At 35.6% G+C, this 20,927-nt stretch overlaps 1 protein-coding gene across 6 annotated transcripts in view; it reads right to left on the bottom strand.

Moving 5' to 3' along the window:
* Positions 1 to 20,927, bottom strand: part of PTPN4 (protein tyrosine phosphatase non-receptor type 4) — a 116,156-nt gene continuing 95,229 nt past the window's right edge. For 4 of the 6 annotated variants that reach the window (XM_074596202.1, XM_074596199.1, XM_074596200.1 and 1 more), the window contains 12 exons: positions 19,301 to 19,460; positions 16,232 to 16,315; positions 16,092 to 16,148; positions 14,569 to 14,725; positions 12,932 to 13,098; positions 11,417 to 11,507; positions 11,268 to 11,329; positions 10,344 to 10,490; positions 7,870 to 7,998; positions 6,229 to 6,377; positions 3,002 to 3,137; positions 1 to 797 (listed from right to left, as the gene is read on the bottom strand). In XM_074596202.1, coding sequence (XP_074452303.1) covers positions 711 to 797; positions 3,002 to 3,137; positions 6,229 to 6,377; positions 7,870 to 7,998; positions 10,344 to 10,490; positions 11,268 to 11,329; positions 11,417 to 11,507; positions 12,932 to 13,098; positions 14,569 to 14,725; positions 16,092 to 16,148; positions 16,232 to 16,315; positions 19,301 to 19,460 — 1,426 coding nt within the window. In that variant the 3' untranslated portion in view covers positions 1 to 710. Of the gene's footprint in view, positions 798 to 3,001; positions 3,138 to 6,228; positions 6,378 to 7,869; positions 8,723 to 10,343; positions 10,491 to 11,267; positions 11,330 to 11,416; positions 11,508 to 12,931; positions 13,099 to 14,568; positions 14,726 to 16,091; positions 16,149 to 16,231; positions 16,316 to 19,300; positions 19,461 to 20,927 lie in introns of all 6 variants that reach the window. The other 2 variants (XR_012588522.1, XR_012588521.1) reach the window with 1 other exon arrangement.

Raw genomic sequence — 20,927 nt, 5'->3', positions numbered from 1 at the left:
GTATGACACACAAGCTGTGTCAAAGAAATGATGTTTATTTATTATTATGTTTTTAAATTTTTTTTTATTATTATTTTGTACAAGATGCTGGTAAGTGGGCGGTATGCAGCTACTGCTGGGTTACCACAGACTCCAGCTTTCCTCTAACAACCAGCTGGTCTCTAGTAAGGGTGTAGGACAAAGTGTGCTGCATCAGTAGGCAGTGTGTACCTATCTAAGTATTGGCAATATTGCTAATGTCGTAAAAAACAAAACAGTGAGAATCTGTACATAGTAAATAAACCTAGCACTGGAAAAAGACCATGGCTTAGTGTATTTTTTCATTTGTTTTTCATTTTAAGAGACATGGGTGTAAAACAGAGTGAAATAATTCCAAGCCTTGTTTGTAGCAATTCAACCAGAAGCGCAGTATATGGCACTACAATGAAATATCGTAGATTACCCTGAACACAATTAGTTCTTTCAGTTTATGGTTTGTTCGGAGCAAAGCACGAAAATAAAGTCTTCAAACAGATGAAGGTTAGAAGAGTTTCAGAGACTGATTTTGTTTCAACATAAAGTGCAACAGTGCTGAAGTTTTCAAAGTCCTTTGTCAATTCTTTGCTGTACTTCACTATCGTTTCCTGCAAGCAGTATTATGGCACAAAGAATGCTGCCAGTTCCTTAGAGAGGACAGGATTCCTCAACTGATATTCTAGGTTTTTAGCTCTTTACTTATGCAGTGATGCTTGTAAAGGTTTAATAAATCCTTCTTCATACACCTTCAAAATAGCTTCACATACAAATCTGTATTGACTCTGAAAAGGAAAGTAGAATCAGTAAATTGAAAAGAAACGCAATTGAACCGTGTCATCTGGAAACAGAAAAGGCCTCTAAGATTTCCCCCATCCCATTCTCTTGACAGGACTCAAAGTTAGTTTAGGAAACACAAAACAACTGGAACTTTATATTAGAACGTCTTGTTTCTCAACAGAAGAATGGGATGAATGTCACTTTGAAACATATACCAAAAGTCATAACCACAAAACCAGTACTATTATTAAAACATCACCTATTTGGTACATTTCATTGCTGAAGATTCAAAGACCTGAGGTTCCCATGCACTTGCATTTAGAAGCTATCGTTTCAAAGCACTTTTTCATAATCACATTAATTCTGGCATGTTACTGGCACCTCCCTCTCAGAATTTGATAAAAAAGAAAATTGTTCCATGTTTGAAAAAAGCCAGAACTCCAGTTTCTCAACATTATATACTATCTAACTCTGCAATGTATGCAAGTCTAGCACCTGCGTACATAGAGGCCACTAATATTTTGTTTTAAACAAATAATAGCTAAAAACTCCAACAGTAATGAAATTAGAATATAATGAAAATAAATTTAAATAAAATCGCTGTTTTGTAAAGCCCCACAACTGACACTGAAGAGTGCATAACGGTGTATAAGCTGCCTCTTGTGTGTTGTGGAATATCCCTCTCTCTGCAGTAATTAGTGATGTCAGACCTTAAATTGGTACAGTAACAGACTTAGTAACAGAATCATTATTTACTGTATTGTTGTATGTGCATTAAAGTATTTAAATTTCTACACATTTGTGTCAAATACTTCTGCCTCCAGTGCCTCCTGACGGAGGCTCTGAACTCCCCTCACACAGCAGACGCAGCAGATACCCACGCATAGGGCCATCTTGTGGACACTGAGGGAATCTTTCAGGAGATACAAAAACGGGAAGAGTGTGCCAAAGGAGAAATTATAATAGCTAATATTTATGAAATTTTTTTTAAAAACCCACTTTAGTCTTTTATTATCCCTTCTCCCTCTGATGCAGTAAAAACCTTCCTTTCACTGAGGCTTGAAAATTCTGGTTTCTCTAAGAAAAATGAGAAGACCAGAAGATACTTAGCACGTGCCGTGAAAAAATACAGTTAAAACCTTTACTAATAAAACTGTTTTCCTCTCTGTGTACGCTAGAGAGAGATATTCTATTCATACCGTATAGTCATCGAAACAGCAAGGGCCATCCTTTACTATATTTTAATGTATCATCATCTTCCTCATCCTTCCTGTGCTAGTTGAATAACACAGTGTTTTTTTAAGTGGAACATGAATACTGGACAGCTGCACTGAATGACAGATGACCAAGAAATGGAGACCCTAAATACTTTTTGTCAGTCTGAAGACTCTGAAGAACACAAAATGTTTATTCAAATTTGATTAGAGGAACAGCAGCAGGGACATTAAAATTACTACAATGAGTAACTACCGTCAGGTAACCATGGGAGAGATTTGATACTGGATCTAGTGCCTTTCCTTCTTCAAAATACTTTCTCTTTAAATGCTATATACTACAAGTAAAACTATACAACTGATTGCTAATTAAAAAAATAAAAAACCTGGAACTGATCAAAGCGTGGAACAACCAAGGCTCCCTTTTTTTTTTTTCTTTTTGGAAGACAATACAACTCCATCTTTTGACCCTGTTTACATATTTTCTAAAAATGTAAATGCAAACTTCTCTCAGAGATATGCAACACCTGACTGATACAAATAAAAAGTTCTTAAATCTGTTCTAAAACTTTTACAATTCTGAAATATAATACATTCAAGCAACATTGCAAATATCTCAAAAAAGCCGAACATTATAGATTCAGGAAAAATTCTAGCATCTTAAGATATATCAAATGTGAAGAGAGCACCAAAAGAATCCTGGTAGCAAGTTACTTTTTTTAGACTAAATACACTTAAAACTACTTTGATATATCTTGCATCAGATTTAATTACACTGATTTTTAAAAATACTATTTCACTGATTATTTGCCTTTAATTGAGTCACTACAGGGCAGAGCTATTCCTGTCTGAAGCCAAGGCTGCAGCTACACTGAGTAAAGGTGATCTCTTTGCCATATGACCAACAGCAAGTATATTAAAAATCCATCTAATTACATGACTAGATAATAGGAAATTATTCTTCTGCAACATAGAACAGGAAGTATGATACTCACAGGTGTTTGGATCATCATGGCTCTCTGATCTCTCATGGTTCTTACAATATCTAACGGATAAACAGGCTGATTGCACTCAATGAGACACATAGCTGTCTCCATAGTGATAAGAACTCCCGTCCGTCCAATCCCAGCACTGAAAAAAACAACAAAAAACCCCAAATGAAAAATGAAACAAAGTGTCTGGAACATAGTTCGTACTTAAAGACCTTCCTCCTAAAGGATTCTCATGACTGATCGTTATGATTCCCGTACTACTAGGGCAACGGTTAAGACGGATTGAGTCTATGCCAGTGGAAGCCACAATCCTGCCTGAACCGAGTGAAAAACAATCAGTGCAGAATTGTCAAGCCTTGAAGAGGGACTGTCTTAACCCAGCCATTCACTTGAGCAGAATTTACAAACATATATTTATTCCCATCATATTATAAATCATACTAATATCTAGAAGATAACAAAACACAGATACCTAGCGTACACTGTGCATCTTGTGTCAATTTGACCATTACTGGAATAACTGTTACTGGAATGTTGGGCTGATTTCATAAAACCATGTTTATGTTCTTGAAGTGATCCATACCTTCATATTTCAGACTAAGGAATAGAACAATTACTAGAAACCTTTGGAGGATGACAATAATGATATTTTTCTTAGTATAAAAAGCACAAGAGAGATCTAATTTGTGTAGATTGAAAAAGAATACCTAATAGCAATCCCTTTCAAGACAAGGAAGAACCATAACATATACATCTTGGAATGGCAAAAATTTCAAGAGAGCTTATATGAATCATTGTTAGCGTAAAAATAAAAGAAATATAAAGATTTATCTGCCTTGTTTTACATATACATACACTTTTCCACAAGTAGCAATCCTCAAAGACTGAATATTTCACTTTGAACTTGATCATCAGTTTCAAATTAAAATCTTTCATATTCACTTTTGAATAGAAACCCAATGATTCTCCATATTTGAATACAGGACCAAATTGATATTTTCAAATGCCAGCATTATCTAAACCCATACAACTAGTATTTTAGTCAATAAATGAAAGCGTTTGCTTCTAAATTAGTTAATATAAACATACCAAACTTTGAAACTTACTTCTTCTGATTTTGACACATAAGCTCAAATTAAGCCTGACCAAACCACTACTTTAAATCTTTGCCCAGAAGGTGGCATTAAAGCTACTATATATTTCAGCGATGTCATGAGAATTGTACGACAAGATGTAAATGTGCTGGTTATATATAATTATTCAATAGCATTTTGTATTTCTGGAATTTATACATGTCAAATTTATACGCAGAACGCTTTATCAAATCCAAACAGGAACAGTATCTGTCAAAGAACCTAATGACTCATTTTACAACTTCAAAAGATTCAGAGAAGGGCAACAACAATGATGGAAAGTGTGATAGTTTCCATATGATAAATATCAGGTAGGCTAGGACTCTTCAGCTTGGGAAAAGGAATCATTGACTGATGGAGGGCAACACTGAGACAGGACATGAAAATCAAGAAGGGCACGGACAGGATGGGTGGCTCACCGTCTAGAATAAGAATTAGAAACTGTTTGACTAAACTAGTAGGAGCCTTCTAAAAATAAACACGAACACAAGCTTGGAAACTAGTGTTTTAAGTAGTTTAACCTAACAAAAACCTATCCAATTTCTTAAGGTTTTTGTTGCTTCACAGTCTCTCTGTTTTTTTTTTTTGTTTTGTTTTGTTTTTAAACTATTATTGTGTAAAAGTGTGCTCTACTAGCTACTCGGATTCCCCATACTAAAGCTGGTGGCTTAGTTCTGAAAATGGCATTTTACCATTTTATTGCACTAATGCCTTGTCCTATTACACTGAACAGACATTAAAAATAGTGTGCACACACCATATGGAAGAACCCCTGGGCTACTTCAGCTTGTCTCACTAGTGGAATTTGGTTGTACTTCCCAACAGCCACCAAGTTGGGCAAATTAAGCAAATTATGTTGAACTGTGATATATCCCTCTCTTCTTCTGTGAAGCATAAAACTGTTATAAATGTTGGTATTGAGATTATCAGTGCGGAACTGAACTGACGTCTCATTGAGATGAAAGAAACTGTTCATACTCTCCGAATTTGTTGTTCAAGTGCCTCTTGCAGACTTACACATTTTATAGTGTAAAAGTGTATTTGGCTGATATTTTCACTATTTGTTTACAAACCATATCAACCAAAAGTATATCAATAACAGAAGGTGAGGAACAACACCATTTAAGATGGTGGCATTCTGGTACGGTTTTCCCTAGTTAATAAGATTCACCTTGACCAGCATAAAGCAGAAGGGAGAGCAAACCCAATTAAATACAATTTCTGACACACAAAGCGTTAAAGAGAGAAAAAAAATTTCTTCATCTTCTGCAGTAAATGTCTAGTTTACTCGTAGATTAGGTAGTCTTTAAATTGATTTTATCTCTTAAACGCCTCATCTTGCCTCTGAAACAGGAACGATGCACACCTGACTCAGGAACACTGACTGTCCGGGTATAGCACACGTTCATTTGAAGATATTTGGCATTATGCGTTATTATAGTTTACTAATTAAGTATTTTAAAGGATTAATATTTTGAAGTTTACTATAGGAACGTAGAATGCTATTAAAAGCTACTGCATAAGAAAATAAAGAAAAAACACATCTCACGTGTACATAAAAATCCAAGTAACAGTCATTTTAACGCAGGACAAAAGTAAATTGTTGAGAAAAATGGGTCATCTTAATGTATGTATCAAAATATCATGTAGCCTAAGGCTGCAGACTTGAGAGAAAGCATCTTTTATTTGATCACTGCATATACCACCCATGTTTTCTGCCATGGGTTATTTATACAGCTATTACGGAGTTTTGTACAATAGTCACCATGAGTAAAAGGTTCCTAAGTATCTACTGCCATTTCCCTGAATTATTATATAGACTGTTGGCACAAGTATTTAAACTGTAAACAAAACCAAAAAAAAACCCGCCAAACCAACAAAATCCCTGCACAGATCAATGCATGTAGATACTCAAGCTTTTGCTTATTGAAATGTGATTTAATTTTAAGTAATTGTTTCATTTAAATGTTGAGTTCTCCTGTCATCCCCAAAGCAGATACAACTAAATGTTTATTTCAGCAACAAAGCACAGAAAAGCTATTTGACAACAAATAAGTTCAGTCTGATGATTTAACAAAGTTGGAGAAAAATGGATACCTGCAATGAACAACAACAGGTTCTTCTCTGCCAGCCCTCTTCTTTCGCACAAGACACACAAAGTCTAGGAAATCGCTGGAATCATCAGGAACCCCATGATCAGGCCATGCTATATACTGGATTTGCGTTAGTTGGCGGCTCTCCTCTTTCTAATCAGAAACATGAAGTTTATTCCAGGGTAATTCAGGTCCCATTAAAAAAAACCTCAACCCCCCAAACCAAGCCAAAAATAATAAAATAAAACAAAATTAAAAAAAATCAATGGTACATTTACAGCAACTTGTACCTGTAACAGAAGTGGCTTCAGGCAACTAGCAGCACTTTATTAGTATTAATCGCTGCTCAACCTAGATTTTATGACTTTTTTCTTAAAAACAAAAAAGGCAATCCACAAATGTTTACTTCTTCATCAGGTTAAAAAAACTACATGCCATGTAATAGCAAACAGGCCAAGGATACCAATGATCTACCTGAACACTAGATGTACAAGAAGGTGGTCAAATTTTTAGCAAAGAAATTTAACAGAAAGAGGTACTATCTTACTAGATCAAATGACAGAACTGGGTTAGGAGAGGAGAGACAGGACTTTCAGACATAAAAGCTTTCCTTCAGACTCCGTGTGAAGACCAGCATTGTTTTGGCTTTATCTGCACCTCTTAATTTTATCCAACATACTATACATAAGATGGATAATGACTTTGTTTTCCACTCCCTCCTGTCCCTCGCTCTAATATCACAAACATAATCTCCCTCCGGTTAGTGGAGGGGACAGGCCACATCTTCAGTGTAAAAGCAGCATTTCAAAGAACAGGAGTTACCACACTTTAAATAACCTTTAAGCACAGAATCATTTACAGAGGTTCCACTACTGATAACAAATGAGCAATTGTCTCAACAGGGGATGGGAAAGGAATTTTAACTGCAAATTGACTAAAAGGCAGCTCTATAAAACTGGCATCTCATCTGGTAACCCAAGCAGTGAGAAATGAGTACGTGAACTAAATTCCAGATACTGATTTCCAAACACTTCTGAAATTGAAATGCTAGCTGGGGAGGCTCTGAAAACTACACATGCCCTGAAAATCATGCAATGCGTGTTCAAGAAGGTCCTTGTTTACATGTAGTTGCCAATCCCAATTCATCTTTCTCTCAGCAGGATTTATCTTCTATCTACTTGCACGTATTCTCCAAGATGGAATTATTAAGAACTGTTTACCTCTAACGAGACAGACTTTCAGTTGCAATAATGAAATACCTCTAGTGTCTCATGTTTTGAAAACACCAAGGGAATAACAAGTTTCTCAACTTCTCTAATTACTCTTTTTTTTGGTCAGGGCATGAAAGACACCAGAAAAGACAAATAATACATCTTTTATGTGATTTAAAACCAAATAATACGATTATGGAAACTGAATCTTTGTGATATTTTGTTAAAGAAAGGTTTGTTACCATTCTAAGGGCAGAATTTATACTAGGTAAGTACATGGCAATATGTGTAGTTTTCTGAAGGCTCCTAGAAATAAATGGTCCTATTTATGTGGATATGCCACTAAGCTGAAAAGAAAGTCTGATTAAGTAAGTTTTAGCTAGTCTGTGAGGATTCCGCACATCAATACTTAAAAATATATATTATGATTTTACCTCCAGATTAGTCAATGTCATTTCTCGAAAGACATAAGCAGGATTTCCTTCTTCTGAATGGCAGGTAATCTGGAAATTCCCATAGGATGAGCTTCCTGACGGCTCTGGCCAGTACTGATGGCATTTAACCTAAAGTCAACACATTTTTAAAGATGCCTGTGTTTAAATTCAGAGTATTATTTTTATACTCTCTAGTTCCTTACACTTTTGTTCATTAAAGTCTATTTTGATCATTTTGCAATCGCTATTAATTTACTTACCAGACAGACTGTGTTACCTAATTATTGGTTATAAAATAAGGTATCGCAGAGATTTCCTGGTTCTCTCTTTTCAAGAGGACACGTGCACCAGGTCTTGAGGTTAGTTTAACTGAAGATAGATGCCTTTAACGTTTATTACAGTTTTTAGGAAGTGTATCTATAAATATTCCATCTTAACACTTGATTGACAAATATGCTTTATAAGTGTTTCTGACCTCCAAAATCCCAATCTAATCTTCTCAAAGCACATTTATATAGGAAAAGAACAAATGAAAAAAGAGGCAATAAGCAACAAAAAAGTTGCTAGACTAATGCAGAAATTCGGGGGATGCAGATGGTGGACTTGAAAGACTCTTGATCAAGTTATCAAATGTGAATAAAAACTTCAAATGCTAAGATTTTCAGATATATTGCCTAAACGCCTAATTACCGAGGTCATTTCAGCTCAAGTGTACTTTTGTTTTTCCAACCCACCTGGCGATTCTTTAAGAGCAGCCAGATTTGCAGACTTCCTGCTCCACTGAGACATCCTGGCATGCAGTGGGATAGTGATGTCAGTAGCCTCATGATCAGCTTTAGAGCAGGGAGTCTGCCTATGGGTATAAGACAGATAAGTCCTTTTATTTCACTATTAAGCAGCTCTCCAAAGAACTCCACAAATATGGTTACTGAAGGGGTGGGGGAACCTCAGAGAACTGCTATTGCAAGTCTGTTCTTAGCAGATCTGCAAAGAAAATTCAAATTAAAAGGGCACTTGTACTGAAATTCCCTCTAATCATGCTTATTTGGGAGCAGGCAGCATCACGCTAACATTGAGTCACTGAAAAATGGTTTGAAAATGCTGGAACTCCCCTTCAATTATTTTAATTATATTTAGAGGCCTGGCCTCCCAGCAAATATATGGTTATTAAAAAGTTAGAATGTATACAGACAGCTGAACTTCAGTCCGAGTTGACCAGAACACCCACAACCTACTATAAATCCACCTTCAAAAGAAATCATGATTGCGGAGAAATTCCACTGAACTATTACTCCAAACAGTCCTTTCTGTCCACACACTCATCCAGGCAGTGCTGCTGTGAATGCTCCAGACTAAAACCCAGTAACTCTGGAATTACACTGTGTGTATGACTAGATTTGGTTGCTCTGCCTGTCTCCAAAGGACAAAGCTGCATAACAAACAAAGCTATACAGAAGAAACTGTAGCTTAAAAAAACCCCCGAAAACAAAAACCACACACACAAAAAAATACAAAACCCAAATCCAAACAAACCACAAAATACGCTTGCGGCCTTTCACAGGACCATACACAATTATTTTTCGTAATTTATAACTCTGATTACTTTATTAGTAGCAGTCTATTTTTACACATTTTTATATGGAAATGACTTAAAGGACAAAGATTCCTCCATATGGTTAAACAAATGTTTATAGCCACAGAAGAACACTTTATGAAAAATTTTAGATTTCAAGCTTATCAAGGATTCTCTTAAAGACAGCCATCCAGGCATGGCATTTTAACACTACAAAGGTGTCTTAGGTTGCCTTAAAAAATTAATCTCTCTACATATCGAAGTGCAAATCTACAAAAACTTCTTGGAGTTCCTTCACTTGAAGTTTAGAGAAAAAAAATCCTATGAAGATAAATTCTAGTTGTTTTTTACTTTACAAAAAAAAAATAAAAATCAAAGAAGCCTGAAAGTATTTTAAGAAATATGTGAAGACTTCAGTGTACTTCAGAACTGAACAAAGTTTAAATATTAGCTACGTTAACAATATCAGAAGGTTTAAAATGTAACAGTCATCATTGCAATGGTACTAGGAATGCACCGTCCTTATGAAAAAGAATCATAAAATCATAGAATAGTTTGGGTTGGAAAGGACCTTTAAAGGCCATCTAGTCCAAGCCCCTGCAATGAGCAGGGACATCCTCAGATCAGGTTGCTCAGAGCCCTGTCCAACCTGATCTTGAATGTTTCCAGGGATGGGGCATCTACCACCTCTCCGGGCAACCTGTGCCAGTGTTTCACCACCCTCATCTTAAAATATTTCTTCCTTATAGCTAGTCTTCATTTACCCTCTTTTAGTTTAAAACCATTACCTCTTGTCATATCATATGTTATAAAAGTATATTCCTCTAATCTTTTAAAGGCTAATCACTAACAGATGTTTAGAAGATTATGCAAGCAGTATTTAGGGAAATCTTTTACTTACTCTGCCCCGTTCAACTTGAGTTGTTAACATTACAACCATAGACGAGCCCTGTTCCCAAGTCATCTGCCAAAAATCTGGACAAGTGTTCGGTAATGGACCTTGACAAGCAATGTACTGGTTTATTATTGTGGAAGAAGGGATTTCCATCTAAGAGAAGACAAAGTCATTATTTTAATTCTTAAAGAAAATGTAAGTCAAACATCAGACATTTAGTGTTTAATAACTAATACATTTAAAAAGCATCAACTACATTAATTCTATTTATTGTAAGTCAGTAAGTACGGATTGGCACAGGTAAATTCTTCAAAGTGTTTCACACACAAAATTATTACAAAGATCCAAGTGCACTTCACATATTAACTGACAGTTATGTAGTTGCCATAATCAAGATTAATGGTTGAAGAAAGAAATGATAAACCAGTTGGCAAATAATTCACGTGCAAATGTTTCACACTCTGTGGGTTTCTGACACTAGCTTTTAAAATAATGATCTTGGAATTTAATTTCTGTTTTTTGTTCCTGAAAGGAAAAATAAGTAGCTGTAATTTTGTTGTTAGTGACAAGGGGAGTAGGCGGGGGTGGTAGGGGAAAGACATAAAAGAAAGTGCTGCCAGATTAAACTTTATTGATGTTGAACACTACTGCCACAGTAGTAAGCAGAAAAGAAGACTTCATTCTTCTGGTAGAAGGCTAGCTTCTCTTAGCTTTTTTTCTTTTTTTTTGGTTTGATTTATAAAAACAGCTGCCACAAAGCATTATCAAATAAGTATATTTACAGTAAATTTCAAACCATCTGACTACAAGTTTATCAGCCATTCTAGTCTGAACTAGATTTATGAAAATGTTATTTTTTTAATCAACTTCTCCATTAAAAACCTGCAGAATTACTTAATGTCAGAAGCTCTTTTGAAAAATACTACTCACATTTATATAATTTGCATTGATGTAATCTTCATTACTTTTTAAAATAACCCGTGTAGCATCATCTGAAAAAAATTTTAGAAAGATGTTACTTATTTACGAACCACAGTAAAATACTTTTAGAACACACATATACAAACACACATACTTACAAGGCGAAATGTCTCTGTATCTATTTTTGGAAATGTTTTGAGGTAATCTGGCACAAGACATTGTCATTCCAGGCTTTTTCCTATACAATTGCTAAAAGACAAAACTGATGGTCAGACCATAATAGAGGCAAAAGACCCGTTATTATATTATTTGCCTAGAGGTACTTTTTAGAACATAAACTACTGAGCAATGGTAACTTCAACACACATGAAAATATTTTTCAAAAGAAAGCACTACCAATTTATTTATGCTGTGGGATCACTGAAAATACTCAAGACCTCATCACAACTTGTTTAAAGACAAACTGAACGTTAAACTTCAAGCTTCCGTAAGAACACTGATCCAGAGAAAAGTCAATGTTGTACACTGGGAAGGGAACTGACTGACATTCCTCATGGTCATTTGGGGCAGGCAGATTGTATTGTGTATAGGCATCTACCTACATTGCAGCTGTTTCAATTTATTATTTTTTTTCAGATGTCCTTCTGTATTTGAATAACTAGAGTGAATCCTGGGCTACCTTGTGCTTTTCCTGCACAAAATCACCTTTGAGAGGTTCCTGCCCTCTCATGCCTTAGCCATGCACTGCCACAACCCTCTATCAGTGAAATTATCTGGGTTCAGTAAAAGGCACTTTAAAAACGTTGAAATACTGAACCTGTTTGGGAGACTGAAAATGTATGGCTAAAGAGGGATTTTAAATCCCTTTGAGAAAATTTTTTTTTCTATAAAAAAAAGTATATTTTACCAAAATTGTTAAAGAATAGTATATAAATGTATTTTATGAATATACATTGTAATACATAATGCTAGGTCTCCATTTGGTCAGGAGTTCACACTACTGTGTTTTACAAATCTACTGCTTCCTGCTTTAAGTCACTTGACCTCATGCATAAAAGATGGAGTATCAGCAAGGCACAAGTGGAGGAAAAAGAAAGACTATAGCTATCAGCAGCTTAGGACCCCACAGGAACTGCACTGTTCTTTGGAAATATGTCATAAAAAAATCAACTATTTATAAAAGATATTGTTACACTAGCCCTTAGGATTAGGGTTTTATTTTCCATTGGTAATTTTACTTTCCCTCACTGAGACTGTCCATAAAATGTCAACAGCTCAGCTGTCATTCACTTTCTACAGGAACTTAGATATGGAATGAAGGTCTGAGCTCAGAGCATGTATTTTGTTTTACATTTTTCAGTCTTCATCTCTATGGAAGTATTTTATTAGCATAGGTCCCTGATAACCACAAAAAGCTGTTAGTAATCAATAAAGCTATTTATAACAAATTACATTAAAAACTAGTATTAGGATTATTCTATGCCATAAGTTTGCACATACAATACATCATTGGATTTTTTGGGGGGTTATTTTTCTTTTGAGAGTGTAAGACAATTGCTTTGCTAAAAGATGCCGATTCCACTGAAATTTAACTGAAATCTGCTCTGCTTAAAATAATTACTATCCCAAAAGACTTGGAACTTGCACACAGCTACAGGCAACACAGTACTCACATCAAACTGAGCCAAAACAGTTCCCGTGATGAGCCCCTCTGCCAGCTGAATCATGGATTCCCTCAGAGCATTATCATCTTGATGGACACCATCAAGTGGAGATTTCTCAGGGATGTACTGGAAATCAGGCTCGCTCTCCAGCTTCTCTTCCACAACATCATAGACAGCTATAACAAATAACAATACGAATGCTCTGACTGAACACGCTGTTTGGCAAGTAAAGTTAACTCTAAGTCATTTATTTAAAACAGCGAAAACCCCACGTGTTTCTCCTGTAGAAAAATCCCCATTTACGAACAAACTGATGTTAGTCCCCATGAGCAAGGGCAAGTAGCCTTTACTGATTGTTACAATGCATGACAAAATGAATTTTTTTTGTTTAATAGTAATTTTAGGTGAAAGCACATCGCTGACTGCTAAAATTTTGATGAAAACTCATGTTATACCATACCTTGTCCGATGTAACTCCCTAATCTCAGATTTCACATCAGGCCTCTCAGGTCATTATAGTTGCATTTACATTTTTACTTTTAATTCACTTTAAACTGATTTTAGGCTCCACTAATTAGGGCAAGATGGGCAGGCCAACTGAGGAAATGGCATTAATATATGCCATTATAATGCTGTCAACGCTGTATGCGTGCCCAGCCTATAAATAAACTGAAAATATGCATCTTCTACTACACATAACAGAGACATACACTGTTTGAAAGCCTGTTTTAAAATGATATCCCATGACCATGAAGGAGGAAAGTGCCAACTCCTCGCTTCCACAACTCATATGTTTTTTATCCAGAATACAAAGATAATCAACACACAATCAGAAACTGTTTTAGTGAATTTGTAAACAAAGTTAAGAATTTTATCTGAAAAAGAAAGCAAGCGCACAAAAGCTGCAAGAGAACTTACACACAGAATGAGAGCACAAGTAAGTGGGGAGCGCAAATAAGTGAATAAAGGAAAAATTGTTTATGAGGTGGCTGAGGTACTCTCCTAAAGTAATTTCAGTTATTCCGATTAAATATCATTATTCCTCATTATACTTTTTCCTCCTCAACTGTATTATAATTGGGATGTGCAGCAGAATTAAATCCAGTGACCATCTGCTGGCAACGCTTTAACAATGTATTTCATGACTATATTGCACAAGCTGTTATTGAGATTGCATTTTTAACACTTTCTTCTATTAAGGCTCCTCAAGGAGAAATATTATGGAAGGATTTTGCATACATCGACCTCTGAAGTCATCCAAACACTGGGTGTTTGGCGAGGGGCTTTTTCTTTGTTTGTGTTTGGTTTTTTACTTTCTTTAAGGGAACTAAGAGCAACCTTAGAAACTGCATTCGATATCCATATAGCTTCCTGGACATTTTTATCAATGAGAGAACAAAACTTAAGTTACCTCTCCGTTAGAAGTATTTGATCTCTGACTTCCCTGTTAATTTTCAACACTTATGCACAGCTAATGGTACGTACCATACGCTGTGTTGCTGCAATTCCTTTTCAAGCAAGGGAGCTCTTACAAAGATGTTAAGCATTCCATCTCAGGAAACAAAACGGAGGTTAGAAAATGAAAGCAAGGTCTGGATTTTTTTTATGTTTTATTTTTAAATTATTGTTATAGACAAATCACTCACCATTGGGTCGAACTAGGAGCACAAGTTCCCCTGAGTGTCTCTCACAGCTAGCTTTAATAAACATAACAACTTGATCATGAGTATGTTCTGCTATATCCCTGCCGTTAATCAGTACAACCTGGTCCCCTTCATTCAAACGAGGGACACAGAGATCAGCCTGCAAGGAAAACACACAAACAAGCTAATCTGTAAAACAAGCCATTTCCAATTTCTCACCTTAAAATAGCAGCTTAAAGTAACTATACTTGGGGACTTGAATCCTAAAAGTCTAGTTGCTATGGTTGCTGCACTGTATTCAAATGATAAATTTAAATGTTACACAATACGTAAGACAGTGCCATTCACATGAACTAATTAATTTGCAACTGGGAGGTGACTGTCATTGTAACATGTCTTTTGGCAGCTGTTACTCCACTCCTCTGGTTGAAGTAGGAAGCTCCTCTGTTTGAATCGCATTTTGTATAAGCAATTAAAAAGCAGGATGTTCTTATCTTTGAAGGGAAGGGAATAACATGACAAAGCCTTGTCCAAATCAATTTCACAGGCTTAAATGCTTCAGGTGTGAAATACTCTTGTCATTACAGTTGCGATAAGACAAGGACCGAAAATAGTGCACAAAACCCAGTAAACCCAGAGAGAGGAATCTGGTAATAAAAATCATTATTATAATCATAGTCTAAGCATCGTTGCAGAAAAGAAAGAGCATGTGCCATCACCAAATATCTTCTCCTTAGAGAGTGGGTGTCTAAAGCATTCAGCCAAAATTATGTTATTAAATATTTCTGAGACAATAATTAATAGGGAAAAGAACAATGTTCTTGGCAAACATTTTAATAGTTTCAAATAGTCCAAAAAAAAAAAAAAAGCTGTACTTCTTAAATGTTAGCAAATAAATGATTCACTCTACTCTAAAAGGTACAAACAGAGCTGACTCCAGTCAGCTGAATACCAGGTCAGTATTTTTGGCAATCAGCTGACAAAATATTGTGCCTGGTTTGAAGATGGTATTGATAGTCACTAAACACCAGTAACAACAGACAATCAGACCTGATGAATGATTCATGATGTCTGATTTTAATCTAAACCTTGCCTTTATTCAGCTACATCTGTCACTAAAATAAGAGAGATTTGCTACTTTAGCTATTTTTAACATACTAAAAGACTCTTTCAATACATAATTTATGTGAAATTCTATGAATGCCTAAATTAAAATTTTAAAAAAAAGTAAGTAAATGTATTTTTAGGATAACAGCTCAAGAAACAGTGCATACTGAACATCTGTAATCCTGTAATTTTCAGGAACTGAATTTTGTTTCAGTAAGAAAAAAATATTTTTGAGGATTGAAGAACTTTTAAAAATATGTTATATAGTCCCATTAAATTTTTACTGTGCTTAATTTGCTTTGTTAGGATAATATTATAGCACAAACTAATTTTCATAGGCAGCTATGAAATAATTTACAGTTTTGAATACACAAGATACACAGATATTGCTACCAAGTTTGGTGTTTTTGATAACTTACAGGTGTTCCTGGAGCTACCCTGGACACTATTACCGGCATCTTCTGATCATATCCACCCTTTAAAAATAAATTAAATTAGTAATAAATCACAAATGTCAGAAAATAATCTTAATAGGCATAAAGAGAATAGATGTAGTTACCTTTACATTGAAGCCAAACCTTCCATTTTCATCTGGTTTCATTCTGATCATAACAAGATTGTCATGGGGGACACCACCATTGGGCTAGGAAACAAAAGTGATATTATATTAATGCACATATTATTCATAGTTGGACTTTGAGGATATTGTATGTAATAATTTTTCAGTTTCCTCATCAAGTAATTGCTCCTGGACACTTGAGAAAACATCAAGTAATAGTGCAAATGTCTTATCTTGAGTTTCACATAAAAGGGAAAAATTACGCATTTAAAAGCCTTGGACATAGCTAAGTTAAAAGTGTGTTCTGTCAAAGAAAGCTCAAAGTAAGAAACAGTATTAGAAAAGACTAGTTGCCTTCAAGCAGTCTTAAGAAAAATAGTTTACTAAATAGAAGCTCCGTAAAATTTGTTTTAATTAAGACCACAGTGAAAAGCCTGCAGTAAGAATGTACTATGATGAAAAGTAAGTTAATTGGAGGTATACTTTTCTTTCTATTAATAGCAATATGACGGTAGTAAGCAAGGACAAGTTTGGCAACAAAATTTTGGTTCCGTATGCCCTGTTCCACTTGTAGTGTAGTGGAGTACGAGATGTGACACACGCTTTGCACTGATCAAGCACTATTTTAGCTGTTTACTTTCTGGTTTCATTCTGATCTCAGTAACACTGTTAAAGGAACTACCAATAAACTGGAGAATACTAGATACTTTCTTAACCTGGAAAAATCAACTTAGTGCCACTGAAGTGATTTTTAATTTGTTCCCATCAATATTTATTTCACAGGCTGAACATTAGCTAGTATTTCTATGGTTTCTATGGCGAGGATGCTAAGTATTATTAAAGAAATTTGTTTCAAGGAAGTTTTCAATGTTACCAGTTACAGCCAAAGCATAAGACTCACATTCAGAAAAGAAGACAAAAAACTATTAAAGCAAACATTTCTACATGTAAAAAAGTTCAAAACCTGCAGGTTTAATAGGTAAAAGAAATTTGCTCAATTTGGCTCATAAACAGTTAACTTAATTCTAGATGTTTTAAGTTCTTGGTTAAAACAAAACAGACCCCCCAAACACATTCATAGTAACAAAAAATGAAAAATTTGGGGAAGCAGAGGAAAGTAACAGTGTAAGATACATTAATGAGAAGGAAGCCTATTCATATGCCAATCATTTCAGCCTGTTCACTGGCACGGGAGACCAGACTTGGGCTCCTGTGCAGAATGAACAACAACCAAGTGCTCACCTGCAGCGTTTGGCAACTTTTGTGCCATTGCACACCCCATACAAAAAGGGAATAATAATTTCCTGCTTTATCAGGCCATTTCGATCAGCAGTTTATAATAAAAACCTGAAGAGAGCACTGTGTATCATCATTACTCTGTTTGACTGAAGGACTCCTCGCCACACCTGTTTTCAAATATTTCTGGACATTCTTGGACTGGATACTTAGGAATTGAAGATGGAATAAAGAGTTATCATTCCCAAACATGTCCTACTACCTTTCTAAATAGACTCTCCATAAATACAACAGATGAAGGAAATTCAAGAGCTAAATGAAGTCAAAATGGTGAGGGGTTTTCCTTAAAATATTTGAGATGGAACAGCAGGAGAGACTTTAGTGGTGCAGAAACCTGAAGTGCATTCTGGTCAGAAAAGCAACTTTGGTAAAAAAAAAAAATAAAAAATACAGATTCCAAATCCTAAATTTACAATTTCACAAATTTTCAGAGTCATGCTGTGCTCCTTCTTCTCGAATACCCAAAATAGAAAGCCACCAGCAGACGAAATTAGATCTTCAATTACAATAGTGTACTGCCTTAAGCGAGGCTGCATAAATGTGGCCCGTTGGCTCACAGCAAACAATCACGTTGACAATGCACAGAGGAAAAAAAGAATCTCATTCTCACGCAGCTGTGTGGGTTTTTCAGAACTAAAAGGAGTGTAAAAAAACAAAACACCACAACTGAAAGTTATTTTTGTCAATTTGGTAAAGATAACTGAATACAGAGCAGAAAAACTTGATGAGCAAAGTAGCGTTATCTTTCAAAACAGAACAGTACTTTAATACGGCCCAGGTAGGCACTGACAGAAGACAAAGCAGTCATAAATTTTGTTTCATTATTTAATGAAAGCAAAATTTTTTACATTCCCAAAATGCTCATAAATTTACAAGTTTCACTTTCACGTGTTTTATTAAAACGCCAGCTATGATATTAAATATGGGGTTTAGGGGAATCTTAACGTTGCAATGAGGCCTGAGAGACCACCCTAGGCTTAGAGTTCAGAATGCAAATAAAAATAAACCAAGGGTATTTCTAAGATGCAATTTTGAGACCTGACTCATAATTTTGAATGTCTGACATTGGCAAAACTGTTTATACAGTATTTGCTACATCTCGATGTTAAATAATTTTCCTATCCTGCAGAACATTTCTTGTCCCACATCAGTACCAAGAAACATTCAAAAACTTCTGGAAGGAAAAAAATCACAGAAGTGGTCAGTGAGATCTCACCTCATTCAGACAATAATCCACTGACTAGGTTACTCATCTAGCACGTACTTGCGTGTGGAAAAAGAACTTTTGCTCAGATTTTTACATTCCTTATCACAGGTCTCTTGGTAGTGTCTCTTTCTTGGAAATTCTGATGAGAAACGCAACCACAGATTCAAGAAGCCTCTCCTGACAAAACTGCTCTAAGAGATTTTCTGATAAAAGCCAGATTAAACACCAGTGGTAGCATCTGTAACGTCCTCTTTAAAAGTGATGGTAAATGACTTCTCAAAGAAGAGGATAGTTAGAAATTTCTGCATGTGCTGAAATGGTAATGTTCAAAATGTTTGCATATCCATCCCAGCGCAGTCATTTGATGATAACTGACCGAGGACCACTCCAGCAGGTGGCAAAAAACAGTGAGAGCGCTAGCAAAGAAACAGTATGTACAACGGAAATGCTCCAAGGTAATGCACAAACACAACTCCTCTCTGAAATGCATGAAAACTAAGCTCATGAAAGGTAGGACTATTATTCCAACAAAAAGCAGAATGGTCAAACTGGATCCAAAAACTTACTGTGGATTTTTCAGGTGATGCGGGAACATCAAATGTTTCATTAATATGGTTATCCAGTTCTTGCTGTGAGTGCGAATGATGAATTTGGTTCCAACTGTTCTTTTTAAATTGTTTGGGTGGTAACGCAGGAGGTTGCCCATCTATAGGAGTCTCTTGAGATCTAAATACCAAAATAGAAACATGAAGTGGAACAATCATGAGATATTGACAGTTTTTTCAGGGTTCCAAATAAACTCCAAATGCTAGACAAAATGCAAGAGTCTGAGAGATGAATATCTGTATGTATTTTTAGAATCTCAAAAATGTACTGTGGTGTAATATATTGGAAGTGTATGTCTGGACACGTTATTGCTTTTTTCTTGACAAGCAACTGTACACAGAAGCAGTAAGTTCATCTTCTACACATGATTTTTTTTTTTTTTAAATGTTTTTAGCACTCTTAACCCACTTTATATGGGAATATTATAAAATTCGCTGTATTTATACTCTGTACTCTTGCTAAAAAAAAATTATTTCTAAAATAGATATGCCACTTAATATGTTTTCCTCAGTAAGAAAATCAATTAGTTTGCATCTTAAATTAATGCCTGCAGTTTAAATCCTAAAAACAGGCACAAGCAGCATAATAAAGTGCTCCCACACTGGTTTTTGGCTTTTGATTTAAAAATAGGAGGAGTGCAAGTTGAAGACGACTCAACTGTCCCCCTGCATTTATTGGAAAAGCCCACTGAGATGCCAGCATTACATTTTAATTTTTCAATTTAAAAGTATATGTATACATTTCAAGAAAACTTTGTTTTTCCCCCCTCGAACATATTCCTCTTTGAAACATGCACAGCTTTGAAACATTTGTAAAAATGGCATTCATTGCATGCATTTTTCAGTTGAGTTATAACACCATTACTGAAGATGAAATAGCAGAAAGTTCTATTTCTGTTTTAGGTCTGCAAGCACTCTACTGCAGATTAATAAAAATGTTCTCTGTGTTTATGTGTAATATGGATAATTTCCTTTATTAGTCCTTTTGGAATAAAAGCTTAGCTGTATAATTTGTATTACATAAACGTATGATTCATCTTTCATTATATGGCTCTATATTTAAGAATTAAGAACATTTTGAGAGGCCCAAAAGGGCAGTTAGCACATAGTTCCCATTAACTTCGTTTGAATGCCAGTTTCTAAATACCAGTGAGGATACATGCCTTCCTCCCCATGAACCACATTAAAAGATATTATTAAGTAATTTAACGACTTATGACAACAACCCACTGATACTAGTGGCAAATCCAAAAACCACCAAGAATGAAGCTACAGGTTACAGCTACCAGAAATAGGTGCCTCCGTTCTTTCTTTCACTCACACCCATGGCCCCTTCCTTGAAGCGCTCCGGTGCTCCTCCCTTGGCTAAGGCAGCTTACCAAGCAAGCAAAAATAAATCGACTTTTTGGACAAGGCTGGGTAGCTCTCTGCCGGTTCAAAAAGGTGAATGGTTCATCCCAGGGTCAAACACCGCGCAGGGAGGGAAGTACACTCCCAGAAGCCAGAAATAGGACAGTGCCCCTTTCGTTATCAGCAAGCTGTAGCGGTAACTCATAGCATAACATCTCTCTAAAAAGCACGGGGAACC

The sequence above is a fragment of the Larus michahellis genome, chromosome 7 (genome assembly GCF_964199755.1).
Source record: "Larus michahellis chromosome 7, bLarMic1.1, whole genome shotgun sequence".
NCBI classification, from domain to species: domain Eukaryota; kingdom Metazoa; phylum Chordata; class Aves; order Charadriiformes; family Laridae; genus Larus; species Larus michahellis.
This window is presented reverse-complemented; position numbering and strand designations above follow the sequence as displayed.